Genomic DNA, 20,923 nt, shown 5'->3' with positions numbered 1-20,923 from the left:
GCATATTCCAAAACTAGTCAGGCAGGCAGGCACATTCAGTGAAAGAAGCATCTCAGACTTAGTTGCTAGCAGAAGGAAATATTCTTGGTGATATACGTATGTTTTCTTTTCTAACTATGGACCGTTTTGCATCTCAATGGTATAGCACAAGAGCTGTAGAATCAGTGGAGCAAAATTAAATACAAATCCTTTTGTAGTGACTATTTTTTCAATATAATTCCCTAGAAGTTTAAAGCTTTAACTTAAAACTTCAAAGAAGTACTAAAAAACTTCAGATTGCCCTTTTAATAAAAACCTTCATTCAAGTTATTAAAATGTTATTATTTTTTTTGGAAGGGTTACCAGGAATCGAACTCAGGACCTTGCGCTTGCCAGGCAGATACTGCACCACTGAGCTATATCCCCAGCCCCACCATTTTCTTAAGATGTTGGAACTTTATATTGAAAAAAAATTTAGTTCATACCAGTAATTTTTTTTTTTTTTGGCGGGGGGTGGTTTCCAGTACTGGGAATCGAACTCACAACGTTGCACGTGCTAGGCAGGCGCTGTGCCGCTGAGCTAAATCCCCAGCCCTTCATACCAGTAATTATTTGTACAGAATATTTTATACTTGAAACTACTCTGGCAAAATTAAAAGATTAGAAAAACAAATGCTCCCAAATAGGCCAACAGCAGCTACTATTTTAAAAGATTTGCAAAAGCAGTCATTTCTACAGAAAAGTTCTCTAAAGGAACAGTTATAGTCAAAATTTCCAACAATGAAAAATTTAACAGTAAAGCCATCTAGGCTTAGGAACAGAAGGTACCCATCTAATGGAATGAAAAATGTAACCTTCCAGGAATATGATAAAAGTTGCCAATCTGTTAGCCAGCAAACTAACCTAACACAGTCACATTTACATTCTCAGCATACACAGACCATATACCAACTACTACCAGCACAAGAAACTATTACTGCATGCACCTAAGCTTCTAGAATTTTGTACCCAAAAAGCTTCTGAAGTCCATGCAGTACTGAAGTTTCAAAAATAATCAGAAGGAAATGAATGGGTCTGGCACTAGGTTCTAAACATCTCAGCAGGAATATTAAGATTTACATTTTAAATTCTATGCCATCTGAGGACACCAAAGGGTGTGAAAATGTGACACAATATAAAGATTTAATATTGATCAAGTAATGATTCACATGTATCTAAGTGCTTTTGTTAACTATATATACAGTTCTGTCTAAAACATGCAGCTAAGAAACAATCTACCATTCAAAGACAGAATCCAATGATTTATCAAAACTGCATTGATAACTATGATTTTTATTTTGTGGACATCTACTGTGGCATGCATGTGTACAAACCTTTCAGGCAGTGGTCCACAGCTGGGTTATGAATAAAAAGGCATAAATTTTTCTCTCATTTTATTACAATGAAGTTTAACAGTACAGAAAAAGTCACATGACCTTGTTGGGTCAGATTTTTTAAACCCTGCAACATGAGGAACTCTAAATACATTAAATATTGTTACACATTCAGACTTCCAATGTACAGGTTACTTGGAAATAGTTACAGCCCTCACCAAGCTAAGTTGGGGACATGAAGTCCAACAGCATCTGAAATGCTGTGAAGGCATAACTTTACAAATAGCAATGTAAGCTTACAGAACTTGCCTTTATTAAGGTGGTATGTTCATGTAATTCCAGCGCCTTCACAATTTAACGAACCAAATTTACTATACTTCACTTCTAAAAACCTAGATGAAACATGAAAAAGAAGCCATACAGTATAAATTGCAACTTCAGGGTAAGTTCCTGCTTTATTATTCCAAATAAATTTTCCCATGTAAAATAAATGTCCAATAGTTCCTGGTATGTGGGAAGATAATGTTTGTTAAAGTCACAATGAAGCCTTATTGACGGAAGCTTGGCTATATAAACAGCACAAGTTGAGAAAAGGTTTAATCTCCAAACCTATTAGACTGGATGAAGCAAGATCAGTAACGGCCACCTTGCGACATTACAGGAGGTCTCATTCCCATTGGAGGTCGAGGAGGCCCACCTTGGTAAGGGGGCACCATCGGCGGTCCCTGCCCATATGGTGGCATAGCACTAGGAAGGTAACCTGGCATGCCTTGATGATGACCACCATACTGACCTAAAAGACATATTTCAAACACAAAAAAATAGAATGAGTTGGTATATGAATTGTACCATAATTGCAATGCACTTTTCAGATAAATTTAACATTCTATTATGTATCCCCAGAAATCCAATAAATACCAAAAAAGGGGAGAATACCATGAGGTGGCATTGGAGGTCTCATTCCTTGCTGCTGTGGGATGCCTGGCTGTGGTGGCATCATACCTCCAATGGGTCCAACTGGTGGGTTACCAATTGGAGCCTGTCCTGGTCGAGGAAGATTACGTTGGTATTTAGGTAACTGTGCCCTTCTCTCTTCCTATGAATAAAAGTAAACAAAAATGTTAATAGATGCACAAATGCAGGCAGGTTAATTAAGCATAAAGGCAAGAACCTGAAATCTCATTTACAGATTAAGTTTTTTAAAAAATTAATTTCTCAACTAATTACTTTTGCTCCCTAAAGCCACAGCAACTACTTAGTAAAATCTGTTTTGTTACTTTCCAAGATAGCATCTCACTATGGAGAGTTCAGGCTGGCCTTGAAACTCAACCTTGTGCAGAGCCTCCTGCCTCATCCTCCTGAATGCTAAGATTATAGGTGTGCGATACTGCCTATTATTGCCACCTGTACTATAGGTATAGTATCACTTATACTTTTTTAGGCTAACAACTTTACGGAAATTACTACTTCAACAAGAAACTGTATAAATAATTAACTTTATCGAAATAAATTTCTTCACGGGGCTCCAAGGGACCCAACAAGTTTCTTTAATCAATATATGCATATTTACTGAAATTCTAAAAAGCTCCTGGTTTTCTGAGATGTCTCACTATATGGCTCAAGCTGACTTCAAACTCCTGCCTCAGCTGCCTCCCTTGTCCCCACTGCTCTCTTGTATCTCCCCACCCAGTGCTGAGATTTCAGGCACATGCTACCATGCCTGTCTAAAAATGACTTTTCAGAGAACCCAACTTACTATCGTCTACAAAAAAATGAGAGAAAAGCATCTAAGACAAAAATATGATAACCATCCACTTTACTGTTTTTATTCATGATTATTTTATTATGGTTTATTAAAAATCACAATGGTAAAAAACACTTGGGAAATATTAAATCATCCTAAAACCATCTGAATACAAATGCAGTTTTCAAATGGACAAGGTACTACAATGGTTTTAAGCAAATGCTGCTAGTAAAACACTGAAAACAACTTACCAGTGATATATCCTCATCTGGATGGATCAACTTACTGGTTGCACTGGTGGTTGTAAGTGTAGCAGGCTTACTTGTTATTGACGCTGCTGGTTTTGCTGCAGTACTATTTGTAGTACTAGTGGTTGAAGCTGTAGACTGTGTATAAGCAGGGAATGTAGGTTTTGGGGGTTCTGTAGTTGTAGCAGGAGTACTATTTAAGGGCTTGAAATCTGTACCAACAGGTCCTTGAACAGCTGCCTGAGCCTGTAAAACACAATCTTTTATCAGTGAAACCTCAAAACCCAAAGCTGAGTTTATCTATGAGCAAATTAACTTAAAAAATAAGGCACCAATATACTAAAGGACCAAACTTTAAATAAAAAGATGAAAAATGCTCCACAAAATTCAAGATAACCCATAAGAATATCAGAAGATGCTGTATTACAATCACATCACAGTAGGAGAAACAAAACTTTGGTAACTTTTCAGTCTTATCTCCTCGCCCAAAACTTAATCTGTCATGCTTTGTACTTAACTATTCCAGATTGATAAACTATAGTACTCCATTCACTTATTATAAAAAATTAGTATACCAATGGCAACACATTAAAGATAGGTCCTTAAGATTGTTTTGGTGAAAGTACTCTTCATATGATACCCTCCAAATTAGCAATGGCTAAGTGTTCATGGACAAAAGGGTTAACTTAGCAGGCTCTTTCAAGTAAAAAGTTACCAGTAACAAATGTGTTACTTTTCATAATATTAAACGTCTACAATATTGATTAGGTCAACTTTAGAACCAAATGCACAGAACTAAATAAATCTCCTTATATTGAATACGATGCATTAAAAACTATATTATCAAAATTAGCTTAACCATGCATCAGGCTAACCATCGGATACTATAATGCATTTACTGCTTACATGCTTTTAACCCTTTAGAACCAAAGGAGTTTGGGGTATTTTTACATTTTTTAAATATAAATTCAAATTTCACACACAATTTGATTTTAAATTAATACCATTGATTTTACTTAAAAAAATTGTACGTTTTTAAGAAAAGATTTAATTTTTATGTAGGATCCAAAGGGTTAATTTATAAAGCCATTTAACAATTTTAAACTGCAACTTCCTGCGTACTTGTGCTGTGCTAGGAAACAGAGCTTTAGAAGATGCAGACAGACTTTCTGAATTGGATGAAGCTGTACTTGAGCTTGTTACAGGTGTCCCCATCTGTAGCATAAAAGAAAGGAAACAATGAAAAGTCTCCAAACAAATGGGTGAAAATAAGCCATGTGGCAGACTTTTTAGTATAGATTGGATCTTTGTAAATGCAAAATTTAATGCAGTCAAATGTCATTTTAAGAGACAGGCAGTTAATGCATTTACAATAAACAAAGTAAAAGTATGAGCCTCAAAAAAATTTTAAAATTCTGTATCAATAAACCTAGTTAACCATAGTTTCTTTTCTAAAGGTGTTTTTTGCATTGTGGTATTTCAAGAACACCTCAAGCTAAGAATGCTTTCAATATTGACATTTCAATTCTACTTTACTGACTACAAAAAAATTTTAGCTGTGACTTTATCATCTGTCTTGCCTAGCATGCACAAAGCCCTGAGTTCAACCCTCAGTATCAGCCAAAACAAAATTTAACATTTGTAATTAACAAAATCTCTACCCACCACAAAAGCTTAATATGCTTAAAAGGCAATTAAAGAGGGCCGGGGAATATAGCTCAGCGGCGTAAGTGCTTGCCTGGCAAACCTGAGGTCATGAGTTCCATTCCCGTTAAAAAAAAAAAAAAAAAAAACCAAAACCAAAAAACAAAAACAAAAGGCAATTAAAGGTAATGCTGACTTATCTACCTCCAAGCAGAAAAAGACAAACATCTAAGGAATATAAATATCTACGTAATTCTGAATGAAATTTTTTTAAACAGTGCATGCTACACATAACAAAAGCATCTTCCACTTGTATTTTAGAAAAACTGTGAATGCTTTAAAGACCACTAGAAAAAATGTGACTAGATCCAAACATTCAATGATCCCTTTCCAAGGAGAGTACAGCATTGTAATTAATTATATTTCTAGACTAGAGCCCAACAGACGACATGCTAAGGTTTTACAAACTTTCAACTTGGCCTCTAACCTTATACCATTTATATTTCAATAGGGAAAGGAAGACCTCTAAACATTACCATGTATTTAAGTCCCCACAGATTCAATTTTCTTTTCTAACTACAGATAAGGATAGAATCTGAAGCTATGAAAAACATAACATACTAGCTTTGACTCCATACAACCTTTACTGAGTACAGGAAATCAAGATGTGTAAACACAGAAAAGGATAGGCCACTTTTTACCAAATTAAAATTTTTTTATTTAAAGAAACTGACGTGAGAGAATTGCAAAGATTTCTATAAAACTACACTCAATCTTTAAATTTTAGTGCACTTGCTTTCAGCCATTTCACCTTACCTGTCCGGCGCTGGGGAACAGAGGCTTAGTTACTGGAGGCTGTGGAGTAGGTACTGTTGCAGTTGGTGCAGGTGGTCTGTTCAGAATACCTGGTGCTGAAACAGCCTGTGCTTGAGTCATTGGAGGAATTCCAGGACGTGGAACAGGAGGGGGCATACCTACAAAACAAATGTCAGCAGGGACTCAAGAAAACATTTAATTCAGACAAGACTCAATGAAACATTTAATTCAGATAAGAATGTTTCTATACTGACTGCTGAACAACTATGAAAGAACTTGGGCATCTGTCCCTTACAGCAATTTAGCCTCAAACTTTTTCTTCCTTTGTTAGCACCTCAGGATTTTCACCACTAGACCCTGTATACGGGAAAAATAGTACTTATGCTTACTGATAGTATTCATCAAACCAACTTCTTAAAATATGAACTTCAATCATCTACCAGCCACGTTTTGAATATTCCCTAGGTGAGATTTAACTATACCAGACTTTAAAATATTCCCTGAACTCTTAATGCAAGTTATAGTAAAAACTTTCACAAATCATACATGACACATTAGAACTTTTCAAATATTCATTTGACCAATTTAAACAAAATGTCCCAAGTCCCACTTTAATTCTTCAAAATTTGTTAACATTTACTGTGATCAAGTGAACTCTGATTGTCTTTCATGCCTTTAAATACCTAGACATCTTACAGCATAATGTCCAGATTTATATGCTATAAATTAATGGCTTCATAGTAATAATTCTAAGTTCAGTATTGCTTTTCCCTTTCTCCACACTGTACTACCTACTTTACTAAGCTACAGAGTCAAGAACTGTCAAGTGTGATGGTGCATGCCTTTAATCTCAACACTCAGGAGGATAAAGCAGAAGTTCAAAGCCAACCTGGGCTCCTTAGTGGCATTTAAAGCCAGCTTCAACTACATAAGGAGACCCTGTGTCAAAAAAAACCAAAGTAACAAAATATAGCTGGGGATTTAGCTCAGCCGCACAGCACCTGCCTGGCCAAGCGCAACATCACGAGTTTGATTCCCGGTACCAGAAAAAAACCAAAACAACAACAACAAAAAAAAACAAAATAAAAGAAGAATTTCATTTTCCAAGTTCATCACAGCTATAAGGCCTGGACTTAAGGGAAAAGTTATTCTGCCACTTTATAACATTTTTAGTTGTTACTAATACCCCTTCAGGTCTGAGTCAATACCATCAAGTGACATTTCTAAGGGAAAAAAGGTAAAGTTTGTAAAGTGAAAAGGAAAAAAAGCATGGGTTCTTGATATCACCAAGTCATATAAATCAACTGCTTTTCTTTTTGAGTGATAGTTCCTACAGTGTTCAAGAATTTATTGGGTCTGGACTGGGGATATAGCTCAGCGGCACAAGAGCCTGCCTGGCAAGCACAAGGTCCTGAGTTTAGTTCCCGGTACCATATAATAAATAAAGATAAAACAAACAATTTATTGGGTCTCAGCAAGACTTCTCTAAAAAAAATTCCTGAGAAATATGCTCCTTTAAGCATGTTACCAGTGCATTGGCTTTGTAACTAATTGATTCCTTTGACCTTTTTTTTTTTTTTTTTTTTTGTCTTTTTGAGACAGGGCTTCACTATGCAGTTCAGGCTGGCCTTAAATTTGCAGTACTCCTCCTGCCTCGGCCTCCTAGAGAGATTACAAGTGGTCACCACCACAAAGGCCTTCATCTTTTTTTCTCCAGTATTTCAAAAAGGGTGGGGGGGGGGCGCGGGTCCTACTTTAACACTTTTCACATTAATTTTACTATTTTTTTGGTACTAGAAATTAAACCCAGGGCCTTCACATAGAAATGTATCTTCAGCCCTTTATTTTGATACAGATTCTCACTAAGCTGTTAAACTGCCCTGGGTAGCCTCAAACTGAAGATCCTCCTGCCTTAGGAGTAGCTGGGATTACAGGTATGTACCATCGCACCCAGCAAAATTTATTTTCTTAAGAAACTTATGAGTGGGTCAGGGATATAGCTCAGTGGTGCAATGCCTGCCTGGTAAGAAAGAGGTTCTGAGTTCAACTCCTGGTTCCCCACCAAAGAAACATATGAGTAAATCCTGTTTCAGTCATAAGAAGGAAATTTTTTTTTTGTCTTTTTGAGACAGGGTCTCAGTATGCAGTTCAGGGTGGCCTTGAGCTCACTTTGTAGCCCAGGCTGGTGTCCAACTCGCAATGATCCTCCTGCCTCAGCCTCCCAAGTGCTGGGATTACAGTGTGCACCACCACGCCCAGCAAGGAGGAAATTTTTTAACATGTCATACCTGGTGGCATACCAGGCATGAGAGGTGGTATTCCTGGTCCAGGTGGCATCATTCCACCCATCGGCATCATTCTGTTAGAAAGCAAATTTCAAGAAGTAAAAGTTAATTAACAGTATAAGCCATATGAAAACATTTTGGCTAAATCCTCAAATAACCTCAGATAAAAGACTTGACCTTTAATACTGAAATCAATCAATAAAACAACCCACCATACACTACAATAATCCTATCAAAATCCATCCTCTAAAAAAGCCAGGAAACTCTTGGTTTACTAGTAAGAGGGAAGAAAAATCAGTCTTTGTTGACAAAAGTAAAACATTAATAATGTACAGAAGGCTTTATCTAAAATTGTGTAATTGGGAAGCAAAAATCGCCCTTTGTCCCACCTGGAAAATATTCACACAAAGTATAAATGAAACAGAAGGAATTTCTTCTTTTAGAGTTGTCAGGTTTTTCAAAAGGAAAATATTGAATATACTGTACACTGTGAAGAACTTCTGTTTTGGAGGAGCAAGTAAACACCAAAACTAACGATCAAAAGTAAATTGAGATTGCCTTTTTTGTTTTGAATAGCCACTTAACACTACATCATTACTTTTTAAAACCCGTATTTGCTTTTCTCGCCCCTAAAAATAGCCCACCTTCAACTACCAGTGTCCAATTAACTTAAGAACATTGTAGTTTGCAGAGCCAGGCTTGGTGGCACAGGCCTGTAGTCCCAGCATTTGGGCGCCTGAAATAGGAAGAACACAGCCATAGAGGCCAGCCTGGGCTGCCCTGCACAGGGTCTATCTCCAAAAACCAAAACAAAACGAAAATAAAAAAACAAGAAAACCACCATAAAACCAAAAATGTCAATTCAATTTAGGACTTTTTTGCATTTGGTCCTGAGAATTAGACACGGGTCCCTCAACTGTCAACTCCATTTAAGACTTTTTATCAGAAGTTTAACCTCTTAGTTCTAATCAGGAAAGAAAAAAAAAACACAATTCTGTAACAAAATATGTACTTCTGGCAGAAGAATATATAATCCTTCTTTAAATATTAACTATTATCAAGTCCCATTTTATTTTAAGTCCCATTACTTTTAGTATTGTGGAGAAAATAGCTGTACATTTCAAAAATATTTAAGTCTATTTCCTCACGTTTTAATTTCATCCTTTAAGAGACCTATGTCAGCTTGAAAATTTTAAGTTTTAGTGAGAAAGATCAAAGGTCAACTGAATAGAAACCACTAAACACACACAAAAAATGACATTATGATTATACCTCCTGAATTACATTATGAATGAGATGCTTACATGTTTTCACCGCAAAATGACTGGGTGTATTTTCTCTGATGATGCAATCTGTGAAAATGTATGACAAAATCAAAATCTAACTGTGATTTTCAAAATACAGTGGGAAAGTGTATTGTATACCTCTCATATCCAACAATATCTAAGTAAAAGTGACGGCCATGAGCACCTTGGATTCACTTTCGTTTCTGATGCTTTGACAATTATTTACAGAGTTTCCTTCCTGTCATAACTACCAAGTGTCACGGATAGTCTGCATCTTTAGAAACTCTAACCTACAAACAACTACTTAATTATAGTAAATGCAATTGAAGCAGATGGCTGCCTACACACAGGCTAAAACCCAAACTCTTCTTCAGCGGCAAATTTATACCTTAAATGTATTGACTGACCCCTTACTAGACACGTCTAAGACTTACAGAACCCTTATCTTCTAGAAGTAAAAAATGCAAAGTAATATTTAATTCATGTAACACCCAAGTTAAAAATCAATAAGCACGAACCAATTGAAAGCTTTCTTACCCAGGTGGCATGCCTGGCATGACTGGTGGCATTCCTGGCATCAGAGGAGGAACACCTGGCATTAAGGGAGGTATGCCTACAAACAATTTCAACAACAACAAAAAATTAGTATCAAGGATTTGGAACAAAGTAATACTTCTAATACCTTACTAACAAAATCCTAAGAATGCTCAACAGTAAGAAATATACTACCTGGAGGCATTCCTGGTGCTCCAGGTACAGGTGGCAGTCCTGGCTGCGCTATTGGGGGGATATAACCCTGCTGAGGTTGAACAGGCTGTGGCTGAAATGAAGTTGAGGCTGCAGAGTCATCATCATCATATTCATCAGAATCATCCTGTTGCTTCTTTTTTTGACTTTCTGCTAAGAGAATGTTTTAATCAGTACTCCCATAGATGAGAAATAAAAACCAAGCTTGTTTAGGACATTCAACATAAAGAAAAAACCCTCACTACTCTTTTTCTAGCCAGGCATGGTGGAGCATGCTTGTAATCCCAACATCCTGAGACTACGAGGGAGGGATTGCCAAATTCAAGTTCAACCTGGACAACTTAATGACCCAATCTCAAACTTATAAATAAAAAAGTCTGAAGATTATAGTTTATTGCCCTGGGTTCAATCCTCAGTACTGTAAAAAACACAAAAATCTATTTTCCATTCTTTATATATGCCTTTCTCTATATTAAGCAAGGTCAACTATTCCTGTCCTACAATGGTAGAAATGATGATCCTAAGTCAGTTTTAAATAGCGTTCTGGTGTCCACTTCTGCAGCACACACACTAAATAGCATTCTGTTCCACCACAAAAGATAAACTACAACAAGGTCCGACCTCTCTGCAAAGCTTTTCAAAATAAAAAACCTGTATGTGACTATAGCTTCTACCATCTAAATAGTACATGGTTTCAAGTTCCGAGTAAACCAGTAATACTAAGCATAAAACATAAAAGATCCCAGGCACTTAGGAGGCCGAGGTAGGAGGTTCTTCACAAACTCAAGGCCAGCCTGCAACTAACTACACAGTGAGTTCCACATCAGCCTGAGCTACATAGGGACATCTTGTCTCTCAAAACAAAAACAAAAGAAAGAAACTATAGGGCATGGTGGCGCACACCTGTAATCCCAGCACTCAGGAGGCTGAGGCAGGAGGATCGTTACGAGTTCGAGGTCAGCCTGGGCTACAAAGTGAGCTCAAGGCCAACCTGAACTGCATAGCAGACCCTGTATCAAAAAGACGAAAAAAAAAAAAAAAAGAGAAAGAGACTAAGAATTAGAACTCTGAAACCTATCATCTATCATTAAATTTATACTTGGTAACAGTAATACTCTTAACAAAGGAAAGCTATACTGTTACAAAAATATATCTTAGAGTTTACCTTGTGTTTTCTGTTCAAGAAGTCGCCGTCTCTCATCCATGTCTTTTTCTGGAATGCCTTCCATACCATATATTTCCAACTCTATGTCTGTTCTCCCAGGTATTGCATTTGGTACAGCATCTATTGTCTCTTTATGTACCTAACATTAAAAAGCAAAATTTCCATTAGATGAACAAAAAAGTGCCTCAAACTTCTTTATGAGGAATTTCAAATTACTCAAAAAATAAAATGCTTAATGAATGGATCTACAGTGAGACTAACAGATCTACAGTCATTCCCTTCTTTTACCACTTAATGGCTTTATGACACTGGGTAAGTCACCTGACCTCCAAAGCAGAGTTTACTCCACACCTTCATGGTTGCTAACTTCTAGAGTTATTTTTAAGATTAAGCATTTTATCTAGAAAAAACACCTAGCAGAACGTCTAACACACAGTATGGACTCAGAAGTCTCTAAACTTTGTAATCTTAACTGCTTGAATTATTAGCAACAAAGAAGTGGTCCTATCCACATCAGACATGTTTCAAGTCTCAATAAAGATTATGAATACTCTTTACTTTGCAATGTTGGGGGTGGAATCCATAGCCTTACACATGTTAAGGCTGCCACTGAGCTACCAGTCACCTAATCTTAATGTAAGTCCTTGTTTTCAGCAGGGAATGCAGTTCAGCGGCAGAGCACATGCATGACAACATCCTTGTCAGTCTTGGGTTTCTTCAGCAAATCTACTTACGTTAGCAGATGTCAAAATATTTAGGCTAGACTACCAGCCATCTGGAAACTTATTCTAAAAATGCAAATAGTCAGGCCCCACAAATAGCATTCCGTGTTTTTTGTTTTGCAGTACTAGCTATTAAATCCAAGCCCTCTACACCAAGCTACCATTCCAGCCCATTCTTTATTTTCAGACACACTAAACTAGCCAGGGATATACTGCTCAGCAGCACAGCACCTGCCTGGCAAGTGCAAGGTTGTGAGTTCAATTCCCAGTACCAAAAAACAAACAAATACTAAACTGGCCAGGACAGGTGCAAACTTGCCTCATCATCTAAAGAGCTTTGATTATAGGCATGCACCACCACAACCAGCTAAATGTTGTTTTTAACAGGCTTTTCTGATGATTCTGATATAAATTCAAGCTTGATAACTACCCGTTTAGACTTGGCTGTTTTTTGCCCAAGCAATATTTAGTTTTTCCTTAAGACATTTTCATGTTTTTTGAAGTACTGAACTCAGGGAGCACTAAAATACATCACCAGCTTTTTTCTTTTTAATCTTGAGAAAGGATCTGGCTAATTTGGCTGGCCTTGCACTTGCAATTCTCCTAACCCAGCCTCTGAAGCAGCTGGATTTTAAGTGAGAGCCACCACATGTGGTTTTTCTTGTTATTCTTGATAAACGCAATGAAGCAACAAGGTTGAGGCAGAAGGATTACTGTGCATTTGAGGCCAGCCTAGACTACACAGTGAGTTCAAAACCAGCCTAAATTACAGAACAAGATCCTGTCTCCAAAAAAAGTCAATGATCAATGCACTTAAAGTTGCTAGGCACTTGGGAGACTGACACAGGAGGATCACTTCGAGTTTGATGCCAACCTGAGCTAAGCAGTGTGGCTCAAGGTGAGCCTGAACTGCATAGTGAAACCCTGTCTCAAAATGAAAGGAAGCAGAAGAGGAGGAAGACAGAAGAAAAGGGTGGTTAGTTTCCGGGAAGAAAAACAACAGACCTACTTAAAGTCCTCCACTCCAGTACAGCCCAAATAGATTTCTCATAATGTTACTACGTGGAAGTTTACTAAAAAGACAGAAGCAAACACTGAAAGGAACCTGCTGCCAACCACTTAATTAATGCCTTAAGATTTCTCATCTATAAAATTGGAATACTTTAATGACTTAACTGCCAAGCCTATCTCACAGGTTGCTGTGAAATAAAAGCACTGATCAACTAAAAATGTTACTAATGGTAGCAGGCCATGGTGGCACACGCATGTAATCCCAGCACTTGGAAGGCTGAGGCAGAAGAATCACTGCCAGTTCGAGACCAACCTGGGCTACAAAGTGAGCTCAAGGCCAGCCTGTAACTGCGTAGCAAGTCTGTCTCAAGAAAGAATAAAAAAAAAAAAAAAAAAAAAAAAAGTTACTAAAGGGCCTGAGATCTAACTCAGTGGTACAGCTCTTGTCTAGCAGACATGAGGCTACTTCTTTTCTTTTCTTTTTTTTTTTTTTTTTTTTTTTTTTTTTGGTGGTACGGAGAATCAAATTCACGACCTCACGCTTGCCAGGCAGGTGCTTGCACCACTGAGCTATATCCCCGGCCTTTTTTTTCTCTTTAAAGTAGTCTAACCAACTTTCATTCTCAATGACCTCTTTATTCTCAGGGCTGGGCGTGCAGCTCAGTAGAAGAAAACTTGCCTAGCACACACAAAATCCTGAGTTTGATCAATTACCAGCACATATACATGTACACCCACACACACAAACTCCAACAACTTGACTCAGTTAAGTAACTCATTCTTGGGGCTGGGGATTTAGCTCAGCAACAAAGTGCTTGCCTGGCAAGCGCAAGGTTGTGAATTCGATTCCTGGTACTGGAAGAAAAAGGAAAAACAAACAAACAAAATTACAACAACAAAAGTAACTCATTCTTAGCCCAATGTGGTACACACAAGACACCTGAGATTGGAGGATCACCTCGAGTTTTTGCCCAGCACAGACTACCTGAGTTCAAGGCCAACTTGAACTACATAGCTAGACCCTGTCTCCAAAAAAATAAAAACCAAACAAAAACCTCAGGCCAGGTATGGTGACTCACACCTATAATTCCAGCACTCAGGAGGCTGGCATGAGTTTGAGGCCAGCCAGAGCTACAAAGTGAGTTCAAGTCCAGCCTGAATGGCACACTGAGATCCTGTCTCAAAAAGACAGGGAAAAAAAAAAAAAAAACACCTCATCTCTTTAACTAGATGCACACCTGTAACTTTTGCACTCTGGGAGGCTGTGGCAGGATTCCAAGCTTAAATCCTGTCCATGCAGCTTAGCAAGACCTTGTCCCAAAAATAAACAGTAGGAAAAGGCATGGGGATGTAGCTCAGTTTGAAGACTCTGCTCCAGAACCATTATTTCTCACAAACAAATGCCTTCCAGGCTATGACTCTCTTGGTTTCCCACACCTTTCAATGTCCTTGGATGGTTCCATTTTATCAATTATCTAACCTCTAACTGCTGGGAGTGGCCCAGTACAGAATGCCCTTGTACCTCTTTCAGGTCCACATTATAATCTCTAGGGAAATACCTCTATTATTAGGGCTTTAGCCATCCTTATTCACCCCATATTTGTGTGTCTAGTTCCACTTTCTACAAATTCCAGACTGTATCAAACTGCTCATACAACATCTCTATCAGGACAACAGTCCTAACAGACTCTTGTCAAATTTAATAGAGCCAAGAATATAGCTCAGTAGCACAAGCACCTGCCTGGCAAGTGCAAGGTCCTAAGTTCGATTCCTGGTACCAAAACAAACAACCTCCCCCCCCAAAAAAACATATTCCCTGTGGTCCTCTCATCACTAATCCTATTCTTCCTGCACCTTTTCATAGTACATGGGAAATCATTTTTCACTGTTCAGAACACACTGAGATCCTAATCCCTCACACCCATCTAACCTATCAGTAAATTTGGGTTTGTCACTAGTACCTCTTGCCTGGAATACTCTATAAATCTCCAACTTGTCTCCCTATAATTTGCAGTCTAAATCCAACCATCCAGGCAGAATTATCCTTTTAAAAACCCAGAAATTGTATTAGAGCATGTGACATCTCTACTGAAATCCATTTCATTCAGAATTATAAAGTAAAACAGCAAAGTACTGCACTTTCCTTCAATACAGGAGAATCCTCACTTGAGAACCTTTCATTTACTGCACCCCAGAAACAGTTCTTTCTCTTTCAGGTCTCTTCTCAATTGTCCATCAGCTTCTCATTCAGGGATTTCCGATTTGTGGCCTTCTGTACACCTATTTCAGTTTTCTCTACCACTTATCACCTTAAGACCAACTTTATTTACAGATTATTCCCTCCACAATACACTAAACTCAATAGCAGAGACCTGTTTTATTCACTGCTGAATACCCATAACCTAAAAGAGTGTCTAGCGCAGTACAGTTCCACAGGCATTTTCTGTGACTGATGGAAATGTTCTCTACTTATCTACTTTATCAACAGTCATCTATCAGCCACATGTGGATATTAAGTACTGGAAATGTAGGGGCTGGGGATTTAGCTCAGCGGCAAAAAGCGCCTGCCTGGCAAGCGCAAGGTCGTGAGTTCGGTTCCCAGTACCGGAGAAAAACCAAAAAAAAAAAAAAAAAAAAAGTACTGGAAATGTGATTGGTTGGGGCTGGGGATTTAGCTCAGTGGCACAGCGCCTGCCTGGCAAGCGCAAGGTCGTGAGTTCAATTCCCCCCAGTAACGGAAAAAAAAAAAAAGGAAATGTGATTAGTTAGATTATGGAAAACCACATTTTCAGTTTTCATTATCAGGGGCTGGGGGTTTAGCTCAGTGGCACAGCGCCTGCCTGGCAAGCACAAGGTCGTGAGTTCGATTCCCAGTACTGGAAAAAAATAATAATAATAATTTTCTTTATCAAACAGCCCCATAAAACTGGCTGCTGCAGTGAATAGCCACTGGTGTAATACACAATATAAACGAAAAGTAAATTACACAAAATCACCAAGTGAAAGAGAGCTGTATGAATTTATTCATTTATTTCTGTGGCACTGGGATCTAACTCAGGGTCTTGTGTACACCAGGCAAACTCTACCACTAAGTGAATTCCATATTCCTTATATAAAATTATGGGGCACCAATGTCTCATTGTCTCCCACCAAGGTAGTTTCTAGTATGTAAGGATTTACTCATCTCACATTTCTCTAAGGTCTAACTTAGGACAGATTCAAGCAGCTCTAAAACTGGCAAAAACAGAACTAAATTTGAATGTGCTATTAGATTGTTAAAAAATTTCAAACATCTCAGTATGTTGTAGCAGGAAGAATCAAAAAACTTTGCTAATTATTAAATCAAGTACAATGCTGCCATTCCAAAAGAAGTAAAAGGAATAAACAGTGGAATAAGCCTAGCCCCAAGCAACAAATTATAATAAATCCTTCAATGGCAATGAGTAATGCCAGCTAATTACATATTAATTCTTCTTATAGCCGGACAGACTGCCCATGTAAATCACTGATCCTTTCTCAGTATTCAGAGGAGATATTTTATAATCTGAACCTATCACCAATCTAACTTAGAATAAACAATATCATCAATAATTAAAAGAAAAGAGCTGGGCATGGTAGCACACGCCTGTAATCCCAGCACTCCAGAAGCTGAGGTCCAGGCTGAGATCGAGGCTGAGGTCGAGGCTGAGGTCGAGGCAGGAGGATCACTGTGAGTTCAAGGCCAGCCTGGGCTATAAACTCAAGCCCAGCCTGAACTGCATAGGGAGATCCTGTCTCAAAAAGACAAAAAAAAAAAATTTAAAAATACCAACGAACTCTCTTCAAAGGTAAAATCAAGCAGTGTGCCTGCCTGTAATCCTAGCACTTTGGAAGGGTGAGGCAAGAGGATGGAGTCCAGAGTGGTCAATTTAGTGTGATCATGTGTCAAGGGGCACGAGGTGTTGGGGGGATATAGCTCAGTAGGAGATGTGCTTATCACATTTAAGGCCCTGGGTTCAATCCTCAACATTATCAAAAAAAATACAAATTAGACTTTTTTAAGTAGGTTGGGAATCTTACCTACTGCAGTAAACAAAGTAACTACAATTATCAAAGACAAATTTTACATTATTTTTTCATGTTGTTTGCAATTACAAAAGGACAAAGTAAGAAAAAAATCCTTACCTGCATGCAATGAATAGCTAAACCAGGTCCTGTATACAATTTCTTATGACATATATGGCATTTAAAATGTTTTGCTTTTTGATGCTGTATAAGAATCTTCTCATCATCAAAATCTCTATTACAATACCTAATCGACAATGTTAAGGTTCAAAAGCAGGAAAATGACTATGTCCATAGAAAACAATCTGTATAGCCTGGAAGCTGTGTGCACCTCTAGTCCCACCTAGTTAGGAAGCTGAGACAAAGAATTACTTGAACCTCGGACCTTTAAGTAGGCTGAGCCAACAGAGACCCCACACATTTAAAAAAAAAAAAAGTAACATGGAAACAGGAGTAACATTAAAATGACAACTGCTAAAACCAAAAGGTATGTCTCAACCTACTTTTGCTATTTATTATACAATTAGTAATACACATGCGATGTGCTTTCCATGTTTTTAATTTCCTGGAAGCCCATCTTAATCACCCCTGAATGAACATCTTAGTAACTAGCAATACGCTTTTTAAAAATTCTTAACGCAAGTGTTACATAACTTTTTTCAGTATTTTGACACATACAAATGTACACGAAAGGCTTGTTAAAAAGCCCCAGAAGTCTATGTTCTAACATTAAATTCAGCCCAGGCCTGTACGCCCAGCATTGAGGCGGCCTAGGCAAGAAAATCGAGGAGTTCCAAGACAGCCTGGGCTACAGTCTGTTCAAGGCCAGTCTGAACTGTAAGGCGAGATCTTGTCTCAAAAATCAAAACAAAACAAAAATTAAAAATAAGGGGCTGGGGATTTAGCTCAGCGGCAAAAGCGCCTGCCTGGCAAGCGCAAGGTCGTGAGTTCGGTTCCCGGTGCCGGAGAAAAAAACCGAAAAAAAAAAAAAAATTAAAAATAAACTTCATGGTGAATAATTAATGTCCCATCATTTTGAACAAATAAAGTTGCCTGCAATTTCGTATTAATCATGTTGGGGACTTAATTTAGTCATGAGCTCCATGGACAAGCTGGGCGTGGTGGCACACGCCTGTAGTCCCAGCACTCTGTAATCCCAGCACTCGGGAGGCTGAGGCAGGAGGACTGTTGTGAGTTCGAGACCAGCCTGGGCTACAAAGTGAGCCCAAGGTCAAGCTGAACAGCATAGCTGAGACCCTGTCTCAAAAAGACAAAAATCAATCAATCCATCCATGTACAATTCTTATCACATGGTCAGATTTTCCTACAAACACGTTACAAAATTAGTGACCGATTCTAAGACATTTTTAAACTATCATTTAAAAAATTAGGTTCTCCAACGAACTGTTTTTAAGGCACAAACCTGTAAATAAAATCTACCTTAACAAAGTATGTTACGGCTCCCAGGAAAGGTATTACAAGGTGCACATTTTAGTACGCATTTTCTTTCCTGGTAAGTACTTTTCCCGTCCTGCAGAATTGAGTAACGGATAAAAACTCCACCTTTTCAGAGAAAGCCTCGAGCAGTCTGAAGCATCTCCGGGTGAGACCCGAACGCTAGGTTTCCGCCAAACCCGGGGGCAAAAAAAAAAAAAAAAAAAAAAAAAAATTTCAAATCCTGGCTTGACCGACCCGGGCCTGCAGCGAACCCCGGCCTCGGCTGAACCCCGAGGAGTGCGGCCGCCTCCGGAAGGCCTTCCGCACCCCTCCGAGGAGCCAGGCCGCACACCGCCCGAGAAGCAAGCCCCTTTGTTGAACCGTCCCCGAAACAGCGGAGGGAGCGCTCGGGGACGCGGCGCCCTCCCAGCCGGCCCCCTCGCGCCGCGCAGGCTTCGCCGGTCCCACCGCGCACGTCCGAAGCCTCTCGCCCCGGGGACGCCGGCTCCCGAACACCTCCCCCAACCCCATCCCAGCCGCCAGGGCAGCCGCACCGACAACGCGCCCCGCGACGCCGCCGCCATGGGCCAAACCCAGGCCTCCCCGTCCCAGGCCCTCAACCACCGGCCCGCCCGCCGCTCGGCCTTGACTTCACACCCACAAAGGATATCAGCACCACGGTTTCAGCTGCTTCTTCTTCTTGCGCCCCATACCTGCGTCCTGCCCACCAAGGAAAAAAAGAAAAAAAACAGGCGAAAAGAAACAGGAAAAACGAGGCGAACACTCGCTCACTCTTCCGAACCAACGGCCACCGCCGCGACCCACGGGAAGCAGCCACAAAATGGCCGACGCCCTCGTTTGCGCTCCGCTTCCCGTCAGGCACCGCGGCGGGAGGCGGGGCTAGGCGGGGGCGGTCACGTGATTCAGATCACCGCCCCTGAGTGGGTGGAGATGTGTGGCCGGGGAGGGGCGGCCACCATCTTGTGAGCATCTGTGGTTCCTCCTCTGTGTGGGTGTAGTTGCTAAATCCCAAATTTCTTTCCCGTAAGCAGGCGCCCAGCCCAGTTACGCTAAGGCGCACGCGAATTGGAAAGAAAAAAAAAAAAAAATGACCAAATCAATTAAAGGCAGGTTATAAATAAAGAATAATTGAGACAGCGTCCCATTTGTAAATTGTTTCAATTTTTAAAGGTTTCATTGTTGGTTATGTGCCCCACTACGTGCCAAGGCAAAAAGGTCATAGTCTGTGCTTTGTAGCTCACAGGGTAGTGACAGTGGAGTAAAGAACACAGTGCAGTCAGCGGTGCGACAACGACGGGGGAGACCGAGATGCGGTGGGGTCTCCTCCCCGTTTAAGTGGTCATAGGGATGTCAGGAAGGTCTCCTGAAGGGTCAGTGGGTATCTCATTAGCGGGGCAAAAAGCATCAGATTTCGATGATGCTAATTGTTTCTTGAGACAGAGTTTATGTAGTTCAGGCTGGCCTCAGCGACCTTCTTACCTCAGCCTCCAGAGTGCTGGGACAACAGGTGTGTGCCAAGGGTAAAGAGAACCCTTGCGAGGCTGGCAAAGGTGTATGCCTATAATCTGGGAATTTAAACTGGGTGTGGTGGCACACACCTGTAATTCTAGCACTCGGGAGGCTGAGGCAGGAGGATCACTGCAAGTTCGAGGCCAGCGTGGGCTACAAAGTGAGCTCAAGGCCAGCCTGAACTGCATAGCGAGACAGTCTCAAAAAAGAAAAAAAAAAAGTTTTTTTTTTAACTCTCAGGACTTGGGAGGCAGAGGCAGGTGGATTCCCCAGAGTTTGAGGCCAGTCTGGGCTGCATAGTGAGTTCAAGGACACCCTGAACTACACAGCAAGGCTCTGTCTCAAAAAAAAACAAAAAGAAAAAAAGAAGAATGCATCCAAGAGGTGGTTTAGAGTCCAGCACTTGTGCTCCTATGCTGTCAGTGTCATTGCCTAGCTGTGTGAATTTGGAGAACACGCTTGGCGTCACCACGTAAATTGTGTCACTGCAAAGGCAAACAATAATAGACATCAATGGGGTCTGTAAGCATCTGCCAGTCATTGTAAATTTTGCCTTAAAGACCTCTGGTCTCAATAAAGCTATGATACAGATGCCATTGTTACCAACCTGTTTAATAGAGATGAAATTAAAAAATCTTTTAAGATGTTAGGGTAATTTACTCGTGGTCACAGTAAGTGAGGAGCTGAGTTATATTTGAGTTTTGTTGTTGTTTTGAGATAAGGTCTCACTATGTAGTTCAGGCTGGCCTTGAACTCACTAGCCCAGGCTGGCCTCTAACTTGCAGGGATCCTCCTGCCTCAGCCTCCGGAGTGCTAGAATTGTATATGTGCAACACTACGCCTGGCTTGGAAATGTATTTTAGAAGTGTGGGATAGGTTCCTTATTTCAACC

At 39.7% G+C, this 20,923-nt stretch overlaps 1 protein-coding gene across 6 annotated transcripts; it reads right to left on the bottom strand.

The window, feature by feature from the left end:
• Positions 1 to 1,295: 1,295 nt before the first annotated feature.
• Znf207 (zinc finger protein 207) lies at positions 1,296 to 19,367 on the bottom strand. 6 transcript variants are annotated; one of them, XM_013503454.1, is made up of 12 exons: positions 19,172 to 19,366; positions 17,185 to 17,311; positions 11,288 to 11,426; positions 10,105 to 10,275; positions 9,913 to 9,988; positions 9,394 to 9,441; positions 8,093 to 8,163; positions 5,805 to 5,962; positions 4,467 to 4,559; positions 3,348 to 3,590; positions 2,289 to 2,448; positions 1,296 to 2,145 (listed from the first exon to the last, which is right to left on the bottom strand). In XM_013503454.1, exons 1-12 carry the CDS (start codon positions 19,210 to 19,212, stop codon positions 1,985 to 1,987), a joined length of 1,488 nt encoding a protein of 495 aa, XP_013358908.1. In that variant the 5' UTR covers positions 19,213 to 19,366; the 3' UTR covers positions 1,296 to 1,984. The 6 variants fall into 6 exon arrangements, with proteins under 6 accessions (XP_013358908.1, XP_013358909.1, XP_005402878.1 ...); XM_013503455.1 differs by having other exon boundaries at positions 10,105 to 10,272; XM_005402821.2 differs by lacking the exon at positions 9,394 to 9,441 and having other exon boundaries at positions 19,172 to 19,367.
• Between the last annotated feature and the right edge of the window lie 1,556 nt (positions 19,368 to 20,923).

The sequence above is a fragment of the Chinchilla lanigera genome, unplaced genomic scaffold (genome assembly GCF_000276665.1).
Source record: "Chinchilla lanigera isolate Chin_1 unplaced genomic scaffold, ChiLan1.0 scaffold00080, whole genome shotgun sequence".
Lineage (NCBI taxonomy): Eukaryota > Metazoa > Chordata > Mammalia > Rodentia > Chinchillidae > Chinchilla > Chinchilla lanigera.
The sequence above is the reverse complement of the archived record's forward strand: the minus strand, read 5'-3'. Positions and strand labels throughout refer to the sequence as shown.

Excerpts from the sequence above, each read along its gene's own strand:
- Znf207 (XM_013503454.1), bottom strand. The coding sequence starts at position 19,212 with ATGGGGCGCAAGAAGAAGAAGCAGCTGAAACCGTGGTGCTG. Across the intron at positions 10,276-11,287 it reads TCTTGAACAGAAAACACAAG|CAGAAAGTCAAAAAAAGAAG; the intron begins GTAAACTCTAAG and ends ACATTCTCTTAG. Across the intron at positions 9,442-9,912 it reads ATGCCAGGCATGCCACCTGG|ATTGCATCATCAGAGAAAAT; the intron begins GTAAGAAAGCTT and ends ACATTTTCACAG.